Source organism: Chiloscyllium plagiosum, unplaced genomic scaffold (assembly GCF_037043375.1).
Source record: "Chiloscyllium plagiosum isolate Xiang-an unplaced genomic scaffold, Cpla_swu_hap1 HiC_scaffold_7, whole genome shotgun sequence".
Taxonomy (NCBI): Eukaryota; Metazoa; Chordata; class Chondrichthyes; order Orectolobiformes; family Hemiscylliidae; genus Chiloscyllium; species Chiloscyllium plagiosum.
Window position 1 is genome coordinate 39,504,611 of NW_028270145.1, and position 15,759 is coordinate 39,520,369.

The 15,759-nt window shown below is 42.3% G+C and overlaps 1 protein-coding gene across 3 annotated transcripts in view; it reads right to left on the reverse strand.

Moving 5' to 3' along the window:
- lss (lanosterol synthase (2,3-oxidosqualene-lanosterol cyclase)) overlaps positions 1 to 15,543 on the reverse strand; it is a 130,285-nt gene extending 114,742 nt beyond the window's left edge. For all 3 annotated transcript variants that reach the window (XM_087988954.1, XM_043693429.2, XM_043693428.2), the window contains exons 1-6: positions 15,373 to 15,543; positions 12,846 to 12,984; positions 12,231 to 12,339; positions 8,538 to 8,659; positions 5,644 to 5,740; positions 700 to 835 (exon numbers count right to left, since the gene is read on the reverse strand). In XM_087988954.1, the coding sequence (XP_087845080.1) occupies positions 700 to 835; positions 5,644 to 5,740; positions 8,538 to 8,659; positions 12,231 to 12,339; positions 12,846 to 12,984; positions 15,373 to 15,489 (720 nt within the window). In that variant the 5' untranslated portion in view covers positions 15,490 to 15,543. The remainder of the gene's footprint in view (positions 1 to 699; positions 836 to 5,643; positions 5,741 to 8,537; positions 8,660 to 12,230; positions 12,340 to 12,845; positions 12,985 to 15,372) is intronic.
- Between the last annotated feature and the right edge of the window lie 216 nt (positions 15,544 to 15,759).

Genomic DNA, 15,759 nt, shown 5'->3' on the forward strand with positions numbered 1-15,759 from the left:
ACTCTTCATTCTCAGACATGGCAGGGACCCCATTCCCTCTCACTGACCATTCCATTCACCAACACCATCCTCACTCCTCCACCAATGCCTCTTACTCCTAACCCGTCCTATCCTTTCTTGCTCATTACCACCTCATCCCACACACCCCTTCACACCTCCCTTGCCTCCATCCCAACAAATTACACTCACCACTCCCCCTGCCATCCTCCACCTGCCCTGCCCCAGCCCCCATGACACCCCCTCATCACTCTCTATCCATCATAGATAGAGATATGATGGATCCTGATACCTTCCTGCACTCTGGTGATATCGCTCAGTATCTCTCCATGTGGTATCTGTCACTGTGTGGGTCTAATTGCTGATTCTGAGTGCACATTTTGTAGCCTCTCCAGATCCCGAACCAACAGAATTCTCCACTCCAGACAGACGAGGCAGCACAGGCTAAGGATGGAGACTAAGGTTTTCAGCTTTACCTTCGCCAAACTCCTCCTTGCCACCTGCAAAGTACAACTTCATAGAGCAATGGAATGGAGCTCACTAATTCTATACTCTGAAATTCTCAGACTATATATACTTACTCCTTGCAGTGAAAGCCTGACCAGACCTTCTGCTGCTTGAAGTTGAACAATACAAGTTTCCCAACTGTGAAAATGCAAACTCAGCTCAAAACACCAGGCATTCCAAGTGGTTGATTCCTACCTGTCTCAGGCTGAGAATTAGGTCATCTTCCTGTGCAGTGAGCCGCACGGCATAGCAGTAACTCATCGGGAGATAGACCTGCCGACAGTGACACCACAAGGTGGAAGGGTGAGCCGGTACCCATCGAGGGAAGAGCCTGACACAGAATTACAACACAGAAACTCAGTAATGATTAGATTAGATTCCCTGCAGTGTGGAAACACGCTCTTCGGCCCAACAAGTGCACACCAACCCTCTGAAGAGTAACCCATCCAGACCCAATTCCCTCTGACTAATGCGCCTAATACTATGGGCAATTTAGAATGGCCAATTCACCTGACCTGCACATCTTTGGACTGTGGGAGGAAACCGGAGCACCTGGAGGAAACCCACGCAGACACAGGGAGAATGTGCAAACTCCACACACATACAGTCGCCCAAGGCTGGAATCGAACCTGGGTCCCTGGTGCTGTGAGGCAGCAGTGCTAACCACTGAGCCACCATGCCGCCCTCGAAGCAAAGCCTTGCAAAGCTGTATGAAAGACCAACATTGTCCTGCTTTTAGTATCTCAGCACTACATCCCACTCTTCAATCAAGACTGCAAACAAACAGCAAAGTGATGTCAGGCAGCAGCCCAGATAATAGGGACAGGGACAGGGACAGGTTCCTGCACGCACAAAGAAATTAATAACATTAGAAGAGAGAGAAGTGATCTTAATAGAGCATAAGATTATGAGCAGAACCGACAAGGTGAATATTGAGAGGATATTTCCTCTTATGAGAGGATCTGGAACTAGTGACCACAATTTTAAAATGATTTAAGATGGAGATGAGGAGAAATTTCCTCTCGGAGAGTCATTAGTCTGTAGAATTATTTTCAATCTACAAGGGGAACAAAGGTGATTGGGGCGCAGACAGGAAAGCGGGGTTAAGATCTTAGGAACAGGAATGTCATTCAGCCCATCAAGTCTGCCTGGCCATTTAAAATGATCATGGTTCCTCGGACACTTCTGTGCCTTTTACCCACCTCATCCCCATAATCCTGCATACCATTAGTAATCAGAGTACGTTAAACATACTCAAGGACTCAGTCTCTGTGCCCTTCTGTGGTACAGAATTTCCGAGTTTGCAACACTCAGATTGAAAGAAAATTCTTCTCACCTCAGTCAAAACGCTATCCCCCTTATCTTCAAATAATGATTCCTGATTCTAGACACCCCAATCAAATGAAATATCTTACCGGTATCTTACCTGCTTATTCCTTTAAGTATTCTGTAAGTTCAAAAGAGATCACCTCTCATTAACATAAACAAGGAAACATTGAAAATTGGAACAGGAGGAGGCCACTTAGCCCTTCAAGCGTGTCCATTATTCAACATGATTACAGCTGAGCATCAAGCTCAGTACCCCTTTCCCACTTTCTCCCTTTACCCTTTGAACCTTCTATCCCCAAAAACTATATTTGACACCTTCCTGAAAACATTCAATGTGGCAGAGAATTCCACAAGCTCACAACTCTGTGCTATTCACATTACACTTCATCTGCTACACATTTGTTCATTCACCGAACTTGTCAAAATTACAACTGAAGTCACTGCATCTTCCCCACTGTTCACCCTCTCATCCAGCTGTGTTATCTGCGAATTTGAATTCCCTTATCATTCATATATATTGTGAACAGCTAGGGTCCTAGTATTGATCCGTGCAGTACCCCACTAGTCACTGATTGCCACTCAAACGAAAAACCATTTATTCCTACTCTTTGTTTACTATCTGCCAACCAGTTCTCTATTTATGCCATACAGACCCAGTTTGTCCAATCTCTCTTCATAGCTCAGTCCAGCATCTCTGGTGAAACTTTATTGCACTCCCTACATTGCAATAATATCTCCCCTGAGATAAAGAAACCAAAAACACACACTGTACTACAGAGGCAGTCTCACCAAGCTCCTATACAACTGAAGCAAGACTACTCCTGTACCCAAATCTTCTTGTAATAAAGGCTAACCCTTTTGAACAACTTGCTGCACCTTCATGATAATTTTCAGTGATTTACTGAGAAGGACACCTCAGTGCCTTTCCATGTCTACACTTTTCAACCTCTTAGCATATAAGAAATATCCTACATATCTGCTCCTCCTACTAAAGTGGATAATGTCCACATTTTTCCACATTACATTCCATCTGCTATGTTGTGGCCCATTCACTAAATCTGTCCAAATCTTACTGAAAACATTTTGTGTATCATCTACAAATTTGCAAGTATCATATGCAGTCGCAGAATCATAGAATCCCTACAGTGCAGAAAGAGGCCATTCAGCCCAATGGGTCCTCACCAACCCAGCATTCGTCCAGACCCAGCCTCCTACCCTATCCCTGTAACTCCACATTTACCACGGTTAATACACTTAACCTGCATATCCCTCGACACTAAGGGGCTATTTAGAATGCCAACCCATATAACCTACAAATCTTTGGACTGTGGGAGAATCCAGAGTTTCCAGCAGAAACCTGCACAGACACAGGGAGAATTTGCAAACTCACACAGACAGTTCCCCACGTCTGGAATTGAACCTAGGTCCCTAACCACTGAGCCACCGTGCCTCCAAGTTATTGGTTACATCTTACGAAAACTCGGGCCTAAGTAGCGATCCTTCCAATACCTCACTAGGCACAGCCTGAGGATGGTCCACATCAGAGCAGCTGTGATTTTCTTGAACAGTTGTGAAAACCTGATGGATTGGTTTCAAAAATACACACGATGAAAACAGACACCAGGCAGAGACACGCACAACAGTGCCAGAAATTTGGTCAAAGGTGGGTTTTGATGCAGTTTTTTTTAAAAGATACGTTTTGGTCCAAGTTTCCTTTTCTACCATTTTCCCCATATTTAGGACATATCTTTTCAAACCAAGATTTGTTCAAACTTCTCTTTTTTTCAAGCTGCAGGATATGACACACCCCCTTCACTTCGAGTCAGAATTAAACTGTGAATAATCACCCATTGCCACTTCACTCCTTAATTTGATCTCCTTTCCAGTAAATCAGTCTGAACTGGTTCTTTTATTGGACCGATGAATTGTTAAAAAATATTGTTTATGAGGTGTGGGCATTAATTGGCCGGTCCAGCATTTCATGCCCACCTTTAACTGCCCTTGAGAAGGTCGTGGTGAGTCAACTGAATTCATAGTCTAATTCCATGACAATCAAATAATAGCAACATATGGTGAATGCTGGAAAATCCTTCTCTCACATTCACCTGGTCCGTCTCTGACTCTTTCCTTCCTTTCCTTGACTGCACTGTTACAATTTCTGAGGATCAGACATCCATTGACAACAATCAGAAATCCAGTCACTGCTTCACTACACTTCCTCTTTTTCCAGAAAGGATTCCATTCCATCTTCCCAGTTTTCCATTTCTGACACATTTGCTCCAATGATGCCACCTGCCACCGGGCTCCCTCCGATATGCCTTTTACCTCAACTGAGGATTTCTCTTCATTGATGGCCCTAAACTGTGCCCGAACCATCTCTCATCTTTCCCCTCCTTCCCAAAACATCGGTAGGATTTCCCCTTCCCCTCATTTCTCACCCCACTGGTCTCTGTATTCAAGGGATCAATCTTCTACCATTTCAGCAACTTCCAGCAAGATATCACCCACCAAACACTTTCCCCTCCACTGATGGCATTCTGCAGGGAGTGATCCCTCCATGATACTCTGGTCCACTCCATCATTTCTAACACTTCTTCACGCAACCCATGGCCTCTTTCCAAGCAATTGCAGAAGGCGTAATATTTGCACACTCACTTCTCCCTTCCTCACTACCAAAGAACCATACTCACTTTCCAGGTGCAGCAGTGATTTACCTACACTTCACTCAATCTGCTCTACTGTATTCACTGTTTGCAATGTCATTTGCTTTAGTGGCGAGGTCAAACACAGAAGGAACTTTATAGAACACCTCCTCTCTATCTGCAACAATGACCTCAACCTTCCAGGTGTTTTCCATTTCAGTAAACCATCATGGTACCACACTAACATTTCAGTCCTGGGCCTGCTGTAACGTTTCAACACAATCTCAAGGAACACCACCTTATAGCCTTTCACATTCGATATGAAGTTCCACATTTTCAGAACATGACTTGTGTTCTCCATTTTCATTATACAATACAGCTCCATCATCAACTCATGTCTTCTTTGTATCTTTTTGCCCTCAGCAGACTGGACCCATTTTCTCCTTTACACACCTAACATTTATACCCATCTGACATCTCTATCTCTCCTTTACCACTATTAGCACTCCTTTGACTTTTGTTTTGGGTAACGTCACCATCTGTTCCACCCACTCCTCTCCCCTCTCCATTATCAGCATTTTAAATAAAAACATCATTTTCCAGTTCCTTTCAGTTCTCAAGAAGTCACAGCCTACCTGAAACATTAACTCTGTTCCTCTCTCGATTGGTGCTGCCTGATTTACTGAGTTTCTCAGCAGTTTATGCTTTTATCCCGGGGCTATCTATGATCATCAATTTTAATCAGAGAGAGTTCATTATTTTCAAGTTGCTTACCCTGCTTCAATACACAGAACCAAATTGAACATCACATCCTCCCTCATTAGAGATGTCATATACTTATGAAGGAATTAGAAATAACTTGTTGCTTTCATCCAATTTTGTTTCATGCTAAAGCTGAGATTGTGTCATTATTACTATTTGCTTTCACTGCATGTATCTCCTGTTCTCAAACTGACTGCATAAACATGAACCATTGAGCAAATAAAACCAAAAGAATTGTGGCCACCGTAAATCAGAGATAAAATAGAAATTGTTGGAAAAGCTCAGCAGATCTGGCAGTATCTCTGGAGAGAAATCAGTGTTAATGTTTCAGGTGGAGTGATCCTTCCTCAGAAACAATGAGCGTTCTCAGAACTATTGAGCAGTTCAGTTGCTGATCAAGACTCACCACATTTCCGGAAACAAGGTGTTCATTCCTTCCCAGCTGTAGACATTAAGAATTGCCAACCAGAATTTACCCCAGGATGGGATTCCAACAGCACCACCTGAAACCCATTGTAGACAATTATTAACCCTTACTAAACATTTGTAGGTACAAATCATTTCACACATTGTATGCAGGTTTCATTTTATGAAGCGCAAGGATTATGGGGCAATAAATTAATAGAGAAAGCTTTCATTCATTTCAGATTCGCACAAATAAGGATTTCAGTTAGAGGAAATGTGCTGCAGAGGCAACTGTTAACATCGAGGAAAGACTAAGTAGGTTAGATGCTGGATGGGATGCAGATTTTGAAATTTGATTCTGGACCAAAACAGGTTGGAGAGATGTTGCTCAGAGGAACTTAGCTTGAGAATACAGATGGAGAGCACTGACAAAGAGGCAGGTGCATGCTGTTTTGGTTCTTGATGAAATAGGTCATTCTGTGACACAGAAATTCGCTATAACACAACTGACAAATTGGGGACAATGTTTCTCAGGTGCAGAGTTTTAAAGTGTGTATTGGTTATAATGAGATTCCTGCCCCATTACTTTAAATAGTGCTGCTATTACACGATTTTCTTAAAACATGGGAATGCAGGAGAATGGAACTGGTGCATTAGAACAGAACTGTATTCTGAAGGAAACTTTAGCTCACACGTAACCAAGTTTGTGAGCAGAGTTGAACCCAAGAAAGATGAACCCAGCATCCACACCCAGGTCACTATTCTAATGTCGAACTCCATCATTGTTAGTCGAAGACTCAAGAGCCAAAAATAGAGTGGATGCTGGTCAAAATTAAATCTCACTTTAGGCTTGTAGTCCATCACTTTAGGACTGGCATGTGGATGACTGAAAGGAAAAGGTAGAGGACAATCCTAGGTAGAAATAAATAGTACCATGGTAAAGAGATTTGTAGTGGAGGATGGCATAGCTGATCATGTCAAATGCCTCAGATATGGAAAGGGAACAAGTAAAACCAAACTAAAGTTTCAATGAGAGAGAATGTAACTGGTCTATCTTGGTCATAATTCCAAAGATATGCAGGTTGGGTGAATTGGCCATGCTAAATTTCCCACTGTGTTCAGGGATGTGCGGGCTAGGTGCATCAGTCAGGGAAAATAGGGTAGGGGAATAGGTCTAGGTGGGATACTCTTAGGAGGGTCGGTGTGGACTTGGGTCAAATGCCTGTTTCCACACTGTAGGGATTTTATGAATTTCTCAGTGCTCTGATCAGCTGGGGCTGGTAAGGTTCAAAAAGAGGATTTTGAGAATGAGTATAGAGCAGTCAGTCATATCAACGGAATCAAAACAGGCAGGAATTCTATTGGAACAAAATACGATATTTCTATTTAAGAAACTGGGTGGGGTGGAACTGTAGGACAACTCAGGAAGCAGACAATGGATCCAATGGAAAGAATGAGCTGGGAGAGGGTGGTGGAGGCTGGGTGGAATTTTAACAAGAGTGCTTTGTTCCCAACGGCCAAACAGGAAGAGGATGTCAATTCCATGCTCTTGCTTTCTGCTGGTCCTCACGCAGTTTCAGCTAAAAGTTAAACTGCTGCCAAATTTCAGGGGAGACAGTACGGAAACATTATTCCGTGCTGAAACCACCATCAGGCACAAGCTGCAGGTGGGCCTTGATAGCAGCCTCCTGGACAAACAGGGATGCTCCACAAGCCAAAGCTTCCCAGTCCAACACTATTGCTGTTAACACAAGGCCTGAGAGTACAAAGCTGGAACGGGTATATTTCAAATGAAATTTTACTTGTAAATACTTCACATTACATTGGCTTCACATTATTCATATGTCCACTCTCATTAATGTACTGGTATATCTCATGGAAACTATGCACCGAGTGTCAGAAAGGAGTTCGGGGCATTTTTATTGTGGAAATAATAATGTTGCATTTTTTTGTTCATTTGTAATGGAAACTTCACTTACATGTCCAATTACTGTGAGGGACATGAGTGATCTTGCGGGCTGAGCTGATCCTCATTCAGAGAATGTAAAGGCATTCTGTTTGAGTTGCATTTTCTGAGGATAATTGGCATTTTGTAGGGAAATTCCAAGCCCTGTACGGATCCTGCCAGTCAACACCCTCAGATGGACCCCATGTGTGGACAGAAATAACACGTCACTTAGACACCTCATTAATCATTCTTAACTTGGCTGACTGTCTCCACTGGCCCTCATTCCATACAGAAGGACAGACCCTTCCCACATCCTCCCCCAGGCTCGGATACCTCTTTTACTGTTCCCTAAACTTGATACAGCACATCACTTCACCCTCTCACCAGGGAGTCACCCTTGCTGGTCTCAAGCCTCAATACAGATGCAGCCTGAGCTGCCCTCTCTGCTCATCTTTCCATTCCCTGGCCCTGCCCTGTGGCTCCGCCTGCCCCCTCCTGATTCATATGTCCAATTCCTGCTGCAGAACTATTCCATTGTAATTTCCTGGCATCTTTTCTTCCTCTTGGTATCATTTCCTTGCCGTGTTATTAGCTTACCAGTTTGCTCTGAGCTTTTGATAAATCGGATGTATCATGAACTGTACTAATTCAAGCTACATTCAACTTCTAGAAAACCTTAGGAGGTTCAGGTTGACACTCTCTTTCTTTCTGTTTGTTGTTGTTGCAGGAGCCAACTGCATCCACTGCTGCTTTTCACGATTTAAACTATTTTATTACATCAAATTAATTAGGGAAGTGACTGTTGAGAGTTCTAAGAGTTTTAATTTTTACTGATTGTTATGGAGCAATGTTCCTTATGTTTGTAATCCGCTCAACACAAACAGCTACGAACCCTCAGCAAAAAGAAAGCTCCTTGCACATTGTGATTAGTTATTTGGAAGCCTGACCTTTATCATGAAGGTTATTTCTCGCCCGCACCAGGTCAGGGTCATCTGGTCCGACACCTAGTATTCGTAAGGCTGTGTAATTCAACGCTGTTCCAAACACTGTTGACTTGTCCTCCACATGCCTAGGATTCAAATCAAAACATGTGTCAACATTTGGCTTGAGGGTATAGGCAAGTCTACAACAGGGAAGATGAGAGAAGTTACACCTTTATCATTAACTTCTGAGCACCAGCATTGATTCTGGCATTGGTAAAATTGCAAAGCAGAGTCAACGGACAGCTCGGACAGCTCAGAAACTTCAGTGGAATTTAGTACGACGAAAAATCAACAGTTCATCTCCCTTTTGGATTAACTCCAATCTTTGTGCAGTGTACAACAGGATGGCTTCCATCTGCATTAGTCAGTAACCCCAGCAGGAGGTGCTCAAGTCTGGAGTATATTTGGCAGCATGGCATTTATTGCTTATGCCAAGCAACCAGGACTATGTTGGAACAGGACATAAAACATCAGTCCAGCAGAATATGTGAAGTTCTAGTGAAATTTTGTCAAGGTGAAACATTAACTCTGCTACTGTCCACAAATCTCTGCCAGCTTACTCAGTATTCATAGCACTGCCTACTCTTTTATTTCAGACACCCAGCATGTGCAGTTTTATGCTTTTGTATTAGCATGGGACTGGAGGTACACGTGGATCACAGGCTGGCTCGGGCAGCCAGTTCCCTTTCTTAAACATCACGAGTCAATGAGCTTTTAGAACAAGCAGCTAAGCAGAGGACAACCATGTTAGTACATTCCCCGCAACTCCATGCTTTCTTATGTTGTGGATGAATCTTTTATGCTTCACCTTACCGAACGTGTTCTGGAAATCCAAGTATACAACATCCACCTGCTCTCCTCAATCCACCACACTTGTTATGTCCTCAAAGAACTCCAGTAAGTATGTCAAACATGACCTGTCATAACAGTATGTTGACATCTAACGTCCATGATATTTCTTCCCTTGCCTCCTTACATCTCATATGGGCCTGCATATTTATGCATCGTTAAGGCTGCTAACCCCCACTAGTACCTCCTCACTGTTTTAATTTCTTTGACATGTCACAGTCCCCCGCCGTGATATCTATGCCTTTGTCGTCCCTTCCCATTGTGCAAAGTATTCATTAAGGTCTGTTCCCATGTCTTCAGGGTTCACATCTTACCTCAATAGTCCCCAATGGGCTCTGTTCTTTACTTTATTGGATGTTAATTGGACCCAACAATATTTTCTCATGCACTCTATTAATTTCCTTAAGTTTCTTTTTAAGTTTTCTTCCTGCACTCTTTACACTCTTCTGAGGGACTCTGCTGTAGTGAGCCTCTGCATCTGTCATTGCTTCTCCTTTCTCCCCCCTTTAAACCCACCCTTTCTGTCCCACGAAATGCAGAGTTCTCTACTCTTGCTCCCACTCTTTATCTTTACAGAAGTTGTTTTCCTTCTTGAATACCTCCTACTGCTCGGACACTGTTTCATCTACAAGTAGCTACACGAAGTCCACTTGGGGCAAATTATATCCAATCTTAGTAAAGTTAGCCTTTCCCCAGTTTGGAATGTTTACTTGCAACCTGTTCTTATTCTTTTCCGTAAGTATCCTGAAGTTAATTGAATTATGATTGCTACTCCAAAATGCCACCTGGCAGATTTCAGTGCTGAATATTAGGTCCAGAAACATTCCTCCCTTGTTGAGCTTTCTACGTACTGTATGAAAACATTTTCTGAGATGCAACTTAAGAATTTTGCTCTCTCTCTACTTTGCACACAATTTATTCCAGTTAATGTTTTGTCTTAAACTTGCCTGAAATTCGGTTTCATACTTGATCATCTACCTGAATGTTTGAGGCTGAAAGTACACACTCAAGAGCCTGTCTGCCCTTTTTGTGTTGGTTTATTCTACTCAAATGGTCTCATTTGATGATGCTTATGAGATATTGTCTCTCTTCATTGCTGTAATCAATTCCTTGGTCAACATTGTGACCTCCTCCCTCCTGGTGCCATGAATCAGAACCCACCTCTCTCTCACCAATCTTTCAGCCATGAGTTTTCTGCCCTACACCATCTTATTCATCTGTACCTGGTAATCTGGAGAAGTATTCCAGACATTATTAAATTTACTTTTAATTTTAGCCCTGAGCTGCTTGCAATCTCTCAGCACAGCCTCTTTCCCAGTCCTGGATAAGTTTTTGATACCTGTGTGGGCAACAAAAACTGGATCCTTCCCCTCCCACTCCAAGTTCCTCTGCAGCTCAGAAGAGACGACACCCAGGTAGGCAATTCAGCATTGCTGCAGTGAACAGTATCTACTCCCCTAACTATGCTCGACCATATTTTTACTCTATTTCTCTTTTCTCACCTTACCTGAATGGATTCTGGACCACAGTGGCTGTGGTCAGTTCACTCAACCTCCCTACACTCTGAGCTTCCGCCAGCTCCCATATGCAAGACATCACCTGCCCAGCCATCTCGACTCGTCAAATCACATTAATTATTTTAAAAGTGAACGTCTTAACTGTACTCTTCAGCTGCAATAATAGCTCCTGATTCATCCAGGCTACTTGCACTGAAATATATCCAATTTAGTCTTGCTAAACTCACTTCTTCCTTACATGGTCCATATTTCCTCTGTCATCGAGAGTAATTCACTTGGGTTTTACTTTCTAATTCAATCACTGGTCTCTCTCCCCTCTGAACTACTTGGCAGAATTCCATCCCCTTGCTGGTTTTGGAACACCTTGCAGGTTCAGCACTTGGAGGAAAAAAAAAAGTTAGAGGGAGTATTGCTATCAACCTACTTTAAATCTGGCCCAACAGCAATAGAATCACTCTCATAAGGGTGCTGATACCATTCCTTGTCAGATGTAACCTATCCAACTTGTACAATTCCCACCTTCCCCAGAAACAATCCTAGAATCTCAGGAATTGAAAGCTTCCCTCCTGCACTTTCACTGCAGCCCACATATTCACCTGCGCTACTCTTCTATTCCTTTGTTCACTGAAAATAATGATTGCAGGCCAGAATTGCTACCGTAGACTATTGTCCGTTCTGCCATAACGTGTGTTCCTTCAACGAGGTTGAAGAACTTAGACCGTTATTTGTAAGACGCAAACTTTCCTTACCTGTAATGGCTATAACACAATTCCGGCCCCATTAATTTAAATGGTGTGGCTATTGCGCGATTTTCTTATAATGTGAGATTGCATGAGAATTATCGCATTATATCAGCACCGACTGATATGTATTATATATTCTTCGGAAATCACAGCAATTCAAGTCATCAGTGAACCTTAATAGCTGTCCATCCCTGAGCCTAAGTGTCTTTTAGAGTTATTAAGCTCCAAGGCACAGCAAAAGGCCCACTGGCCATCAGGTTTGTGCTGGTCACAAACGACCACCTAACTATTTGAATCCCATTTTCCCACCACTTGGCCCATAGCCTCGTATGTCGTGGTTTCACAAGTGCACATCTAAATATTTCTTCCATGTTGCGAAAGTTTCTTTACTACCTTTACAGGCAGTGAGCTCCAGATTCCCATCACCTTCTAGTTTAGACTAGAATTCATCCCAAGATACCAAAGGAGTGCAAGAGAAAGACCAGTTAACATTAGAACAAACCCCATCTCCCTATTCTGTGTTTTGTTACAAATTGATTGATACTTACAACCCCCATCCGCCATCAGGAAGTTGTACTGAGTGCAGGTATCGAACCATCTCCTTCCTCTGAGCCTCTGACAATGATATCTTGGCCACATGACAGGTAATCAGTAGCCCTAAAAGATATGAATCATTAACAAAGTTACTCATCTTTAAAATTCACTTTTGCTTTCACATTAGGGTGAATTATATTCAACCCAAGACTGAATGAATCTTTCTGGGATTAAGATGGACAGCCCCACAATTATCTGAAGTCAGCATTTCCTCAAGTCAGAAGTGGCATCAGAAAATATGCAAGTCATCTCCCCACACTAGAGAGAAAGCCTCAAGAAAGTAGATAATGTTACCCTTCCTTTCCACTCCTTATTTTTCCCGATAATTTACAGGGTGTGATGTAGCGCGATACACAGAAAAAAGCAGTTGAAACAATGGCTCAATGCACTACACATCATATCCCAATGCCTCCATTTTCCAGTGTGTTGTTAGTCCTTCTTCACTGATAGTGTGGGGTTTGCAGGGGCGCTTGCTCTGCAAACTTTTCCCTTAGTGTAGATGGGATCAGAAACCAGCATGATTAATAGCAATGTATCCATGGTCTGTTTCTGTAACTTTCCTGACTAACCTGGTAGAAGAAATAGGGGTCCACCATAGTCTCCAGCCCAATGTCCATCCTCAGCCTGTAGCTTTGCATAAAATGTCATTCCCTGCAGAACTGCCTCTTTTGGTGTCGCAGCTCTTGGTAAATTCCTGATAAATTTACTCTGAAAAACAGGCATGAAATGCTTGGATTTTTTTTTACTCCAACACAGAAATTATATTCACCGAAACTCAAACCCAAACCCCATTGTCCCCCATTCTAAGGGTAACTGTACAGGAGTGAATACACAAACCCCTCCGTTCCCAAGATCAATGTACAGATGGCAGGGGGCTTTGAGTATAGAGATTTCAGCATTAACGTCCTGAATGATCAATTCTGATACCTTCCCCAGAACTGACAGCAGGTTAACTGGTCAGTAGTTGCCTGCCTCCCTTTCCTCTTAAATGGATTAATTATATTTGCTTCACATATTCTATTCACTTTACTTACCCTTTTCCTTTCGAATACCTGTAAAACTCCTGCTATCGGTTATTACATTTGTAGCTAACTTTCTGTCATTGGTTAAGTTATTTTAGTCATTTTATGCCCTTCTTATTCCAATCATCTGACTTCTCTCTGTGCAGTTATCTGCACTTCTTTAAGATTGATGCATTCCTCAAATTCCTTAGGGATGGCGGTGGGGCTACCACTTCTATTTCTTGTGAGTGTAAAATTATACCTATTCCAAGTGATCTGAAACACTCCTTTAAACATCTCCCATTTCTTCTCTGTTGAATATAGTCCCTAGCCTAGTATCCCAGTTCACTTCAGCTAGCTCAGCTTCCATGCCCTTAATCAAAATTAAAATACTAGTCTTAGACCTTCTCTTTTCCCTTTCAAGTTAAACTCCAATCATATTATGATTACTGTTCCATACTGGTGCCTTTATTGAGGGCACTAATTAATTCCATCGCAATACACAATACCAAACTTGATAGAAATTACTCTCGGTTTGGTTCTGAAATAGCTGCTTTAAGAAACTCTCCTGAAAGCATTCTCAGAACTCCTAATCCAGTCTGCCATTACCAATCCGATTTTCCCAGTGTCTATGAAGATTAGAATTACCTATGATCATTGTCATCCCTTTAGCACAAGCAACCAACATTTCTTTTTGAATACTCCGCCCTACATTTTGGTTATTGTTCGAGTGCCTGAAGACATTGCCACTAGTGACTTTTCTCCCTTACTATTCCTCATCTCCAGCCAAACTGAGCCTACATCCCGATCTGTTATTTGATTGAATGTTGACTTTTGGCTGTCAAAAAATTGTTGAGGCAAGTGAAACAATGTTTTTGAATGCAGATTACTCACAGGGACATGATGCCCTGGAGATTAATATTTAATTCCTGGTGGTCACACTGCAACAGGGAACTACCAACACTTATCCCACCACACCAATTGGATAATAGCTTAAGCATTCACTGTAAATGAAAACATATAAAATTAAAACTACTAGTGAGGGTGTTGACATCAAGGGGGAGTCCAGCTAAGATCACTCAGGTAGTGAAAGGTGGGCCACATCAAGTCTCAGGTAAAGGGATTCCTTTGTTGATGATAAAAACAGTGTTTCAACAACTTCTGGACAGTGACTTTGGAAGATATTAATGCCTTTGAAAAGTTGCAAAGTGGATTCTCTCTAACATCAGGGATCAGGGGTCCATGTTATATTAAGAGACTAGAAGATGTGCTTTCAAACCAAGAAAGTCAGGATAATTGATTGGGGCACTCAGAAAAATCATGAACAATTTTGATATCAGGAAAAAAAGGGACATTGGCTTCAGTGACAAATGTGTCAGTTTGCAAAGGACACCGATTTAAACTAATCAGCAAAAGGAACAGAGGTGGCACAATGAAACATTCTTAATCTAATGAGTTGCTGTGGTCTGAATCCACTTCCTGAAAAGGGTCAATGATACAAGTTCAACTGCAGCATTGAAAGAAAAAAAAAATAGATATGTAGATGAAGGAGACACATTTACAGAGCTACAAAGAAAGGATTTCAGTGGATAGTATAGGCACAATGGTGGTCTCCTACTCTGTATCATTCTGTCAAACCAACCATTTCAGAAGATGAAAGATACAGCAATGAGGTTTTACATCAAATGCGAATCTGGACTTTGCTCTTTTAGTGCCTCATTTGTAAGTAAAATGATGCACATTTTTAGATTTTTTATTAGATTCCCTACAGCGTGGAAACAGGATCTTCGGCCCAACCAGTCCACACTGACCCTCTGAAGAGTAATTCACCCAGACCCCTCTGACTGATGCACCTAAAATGGCCAATTTGCCTGACCTGCACATTTTTCGATTGTGGGAGGAAACCGGAGCACCCGGAGGAAACCCATGCAGACATGGGGAGATGTGCAACTCCACACAGGCTGGAACTGAACCTGGGACTCTGGTGCTGTGAGGTAGCAGAGCTAACCACTGTGCCACCATGCCGCCCATTATGGCTGTCTATATTGGTTTGAAAACAGAATAAATGGAAACTTTTAATGATACAAGTACATACAGTGTCAAGCCCCAATGAATGTAGCTCCAGCATTGTCTGTTGCCTGTCTTCTGTTTCTCTGTAGTCAATATACTTCCACGTCTGTCTGCCCTCAACATTAGACAGCCTCCATTTCATCAAATCTGTAGCTGGTTCAGTTTTATAAGGGCCACCTCTTCTCCGCAAACATCTGTGAACAGTAGAAATACACATCCTTCAAACCTGACACAAACCCAGCATTCACCCTGCCACAGACATGAAAACACAGACTGTAATTTGAGTATTCTTACTTGATTTTGTCCAAATCCTCAATGCCAGTTGCACACTACTGCAAAGAAATTCATGCACACATTAGGAAAGTTACTCTACTTCCTTGGAAATGTCCTACTTCTCTTAATGCCAGAGCTT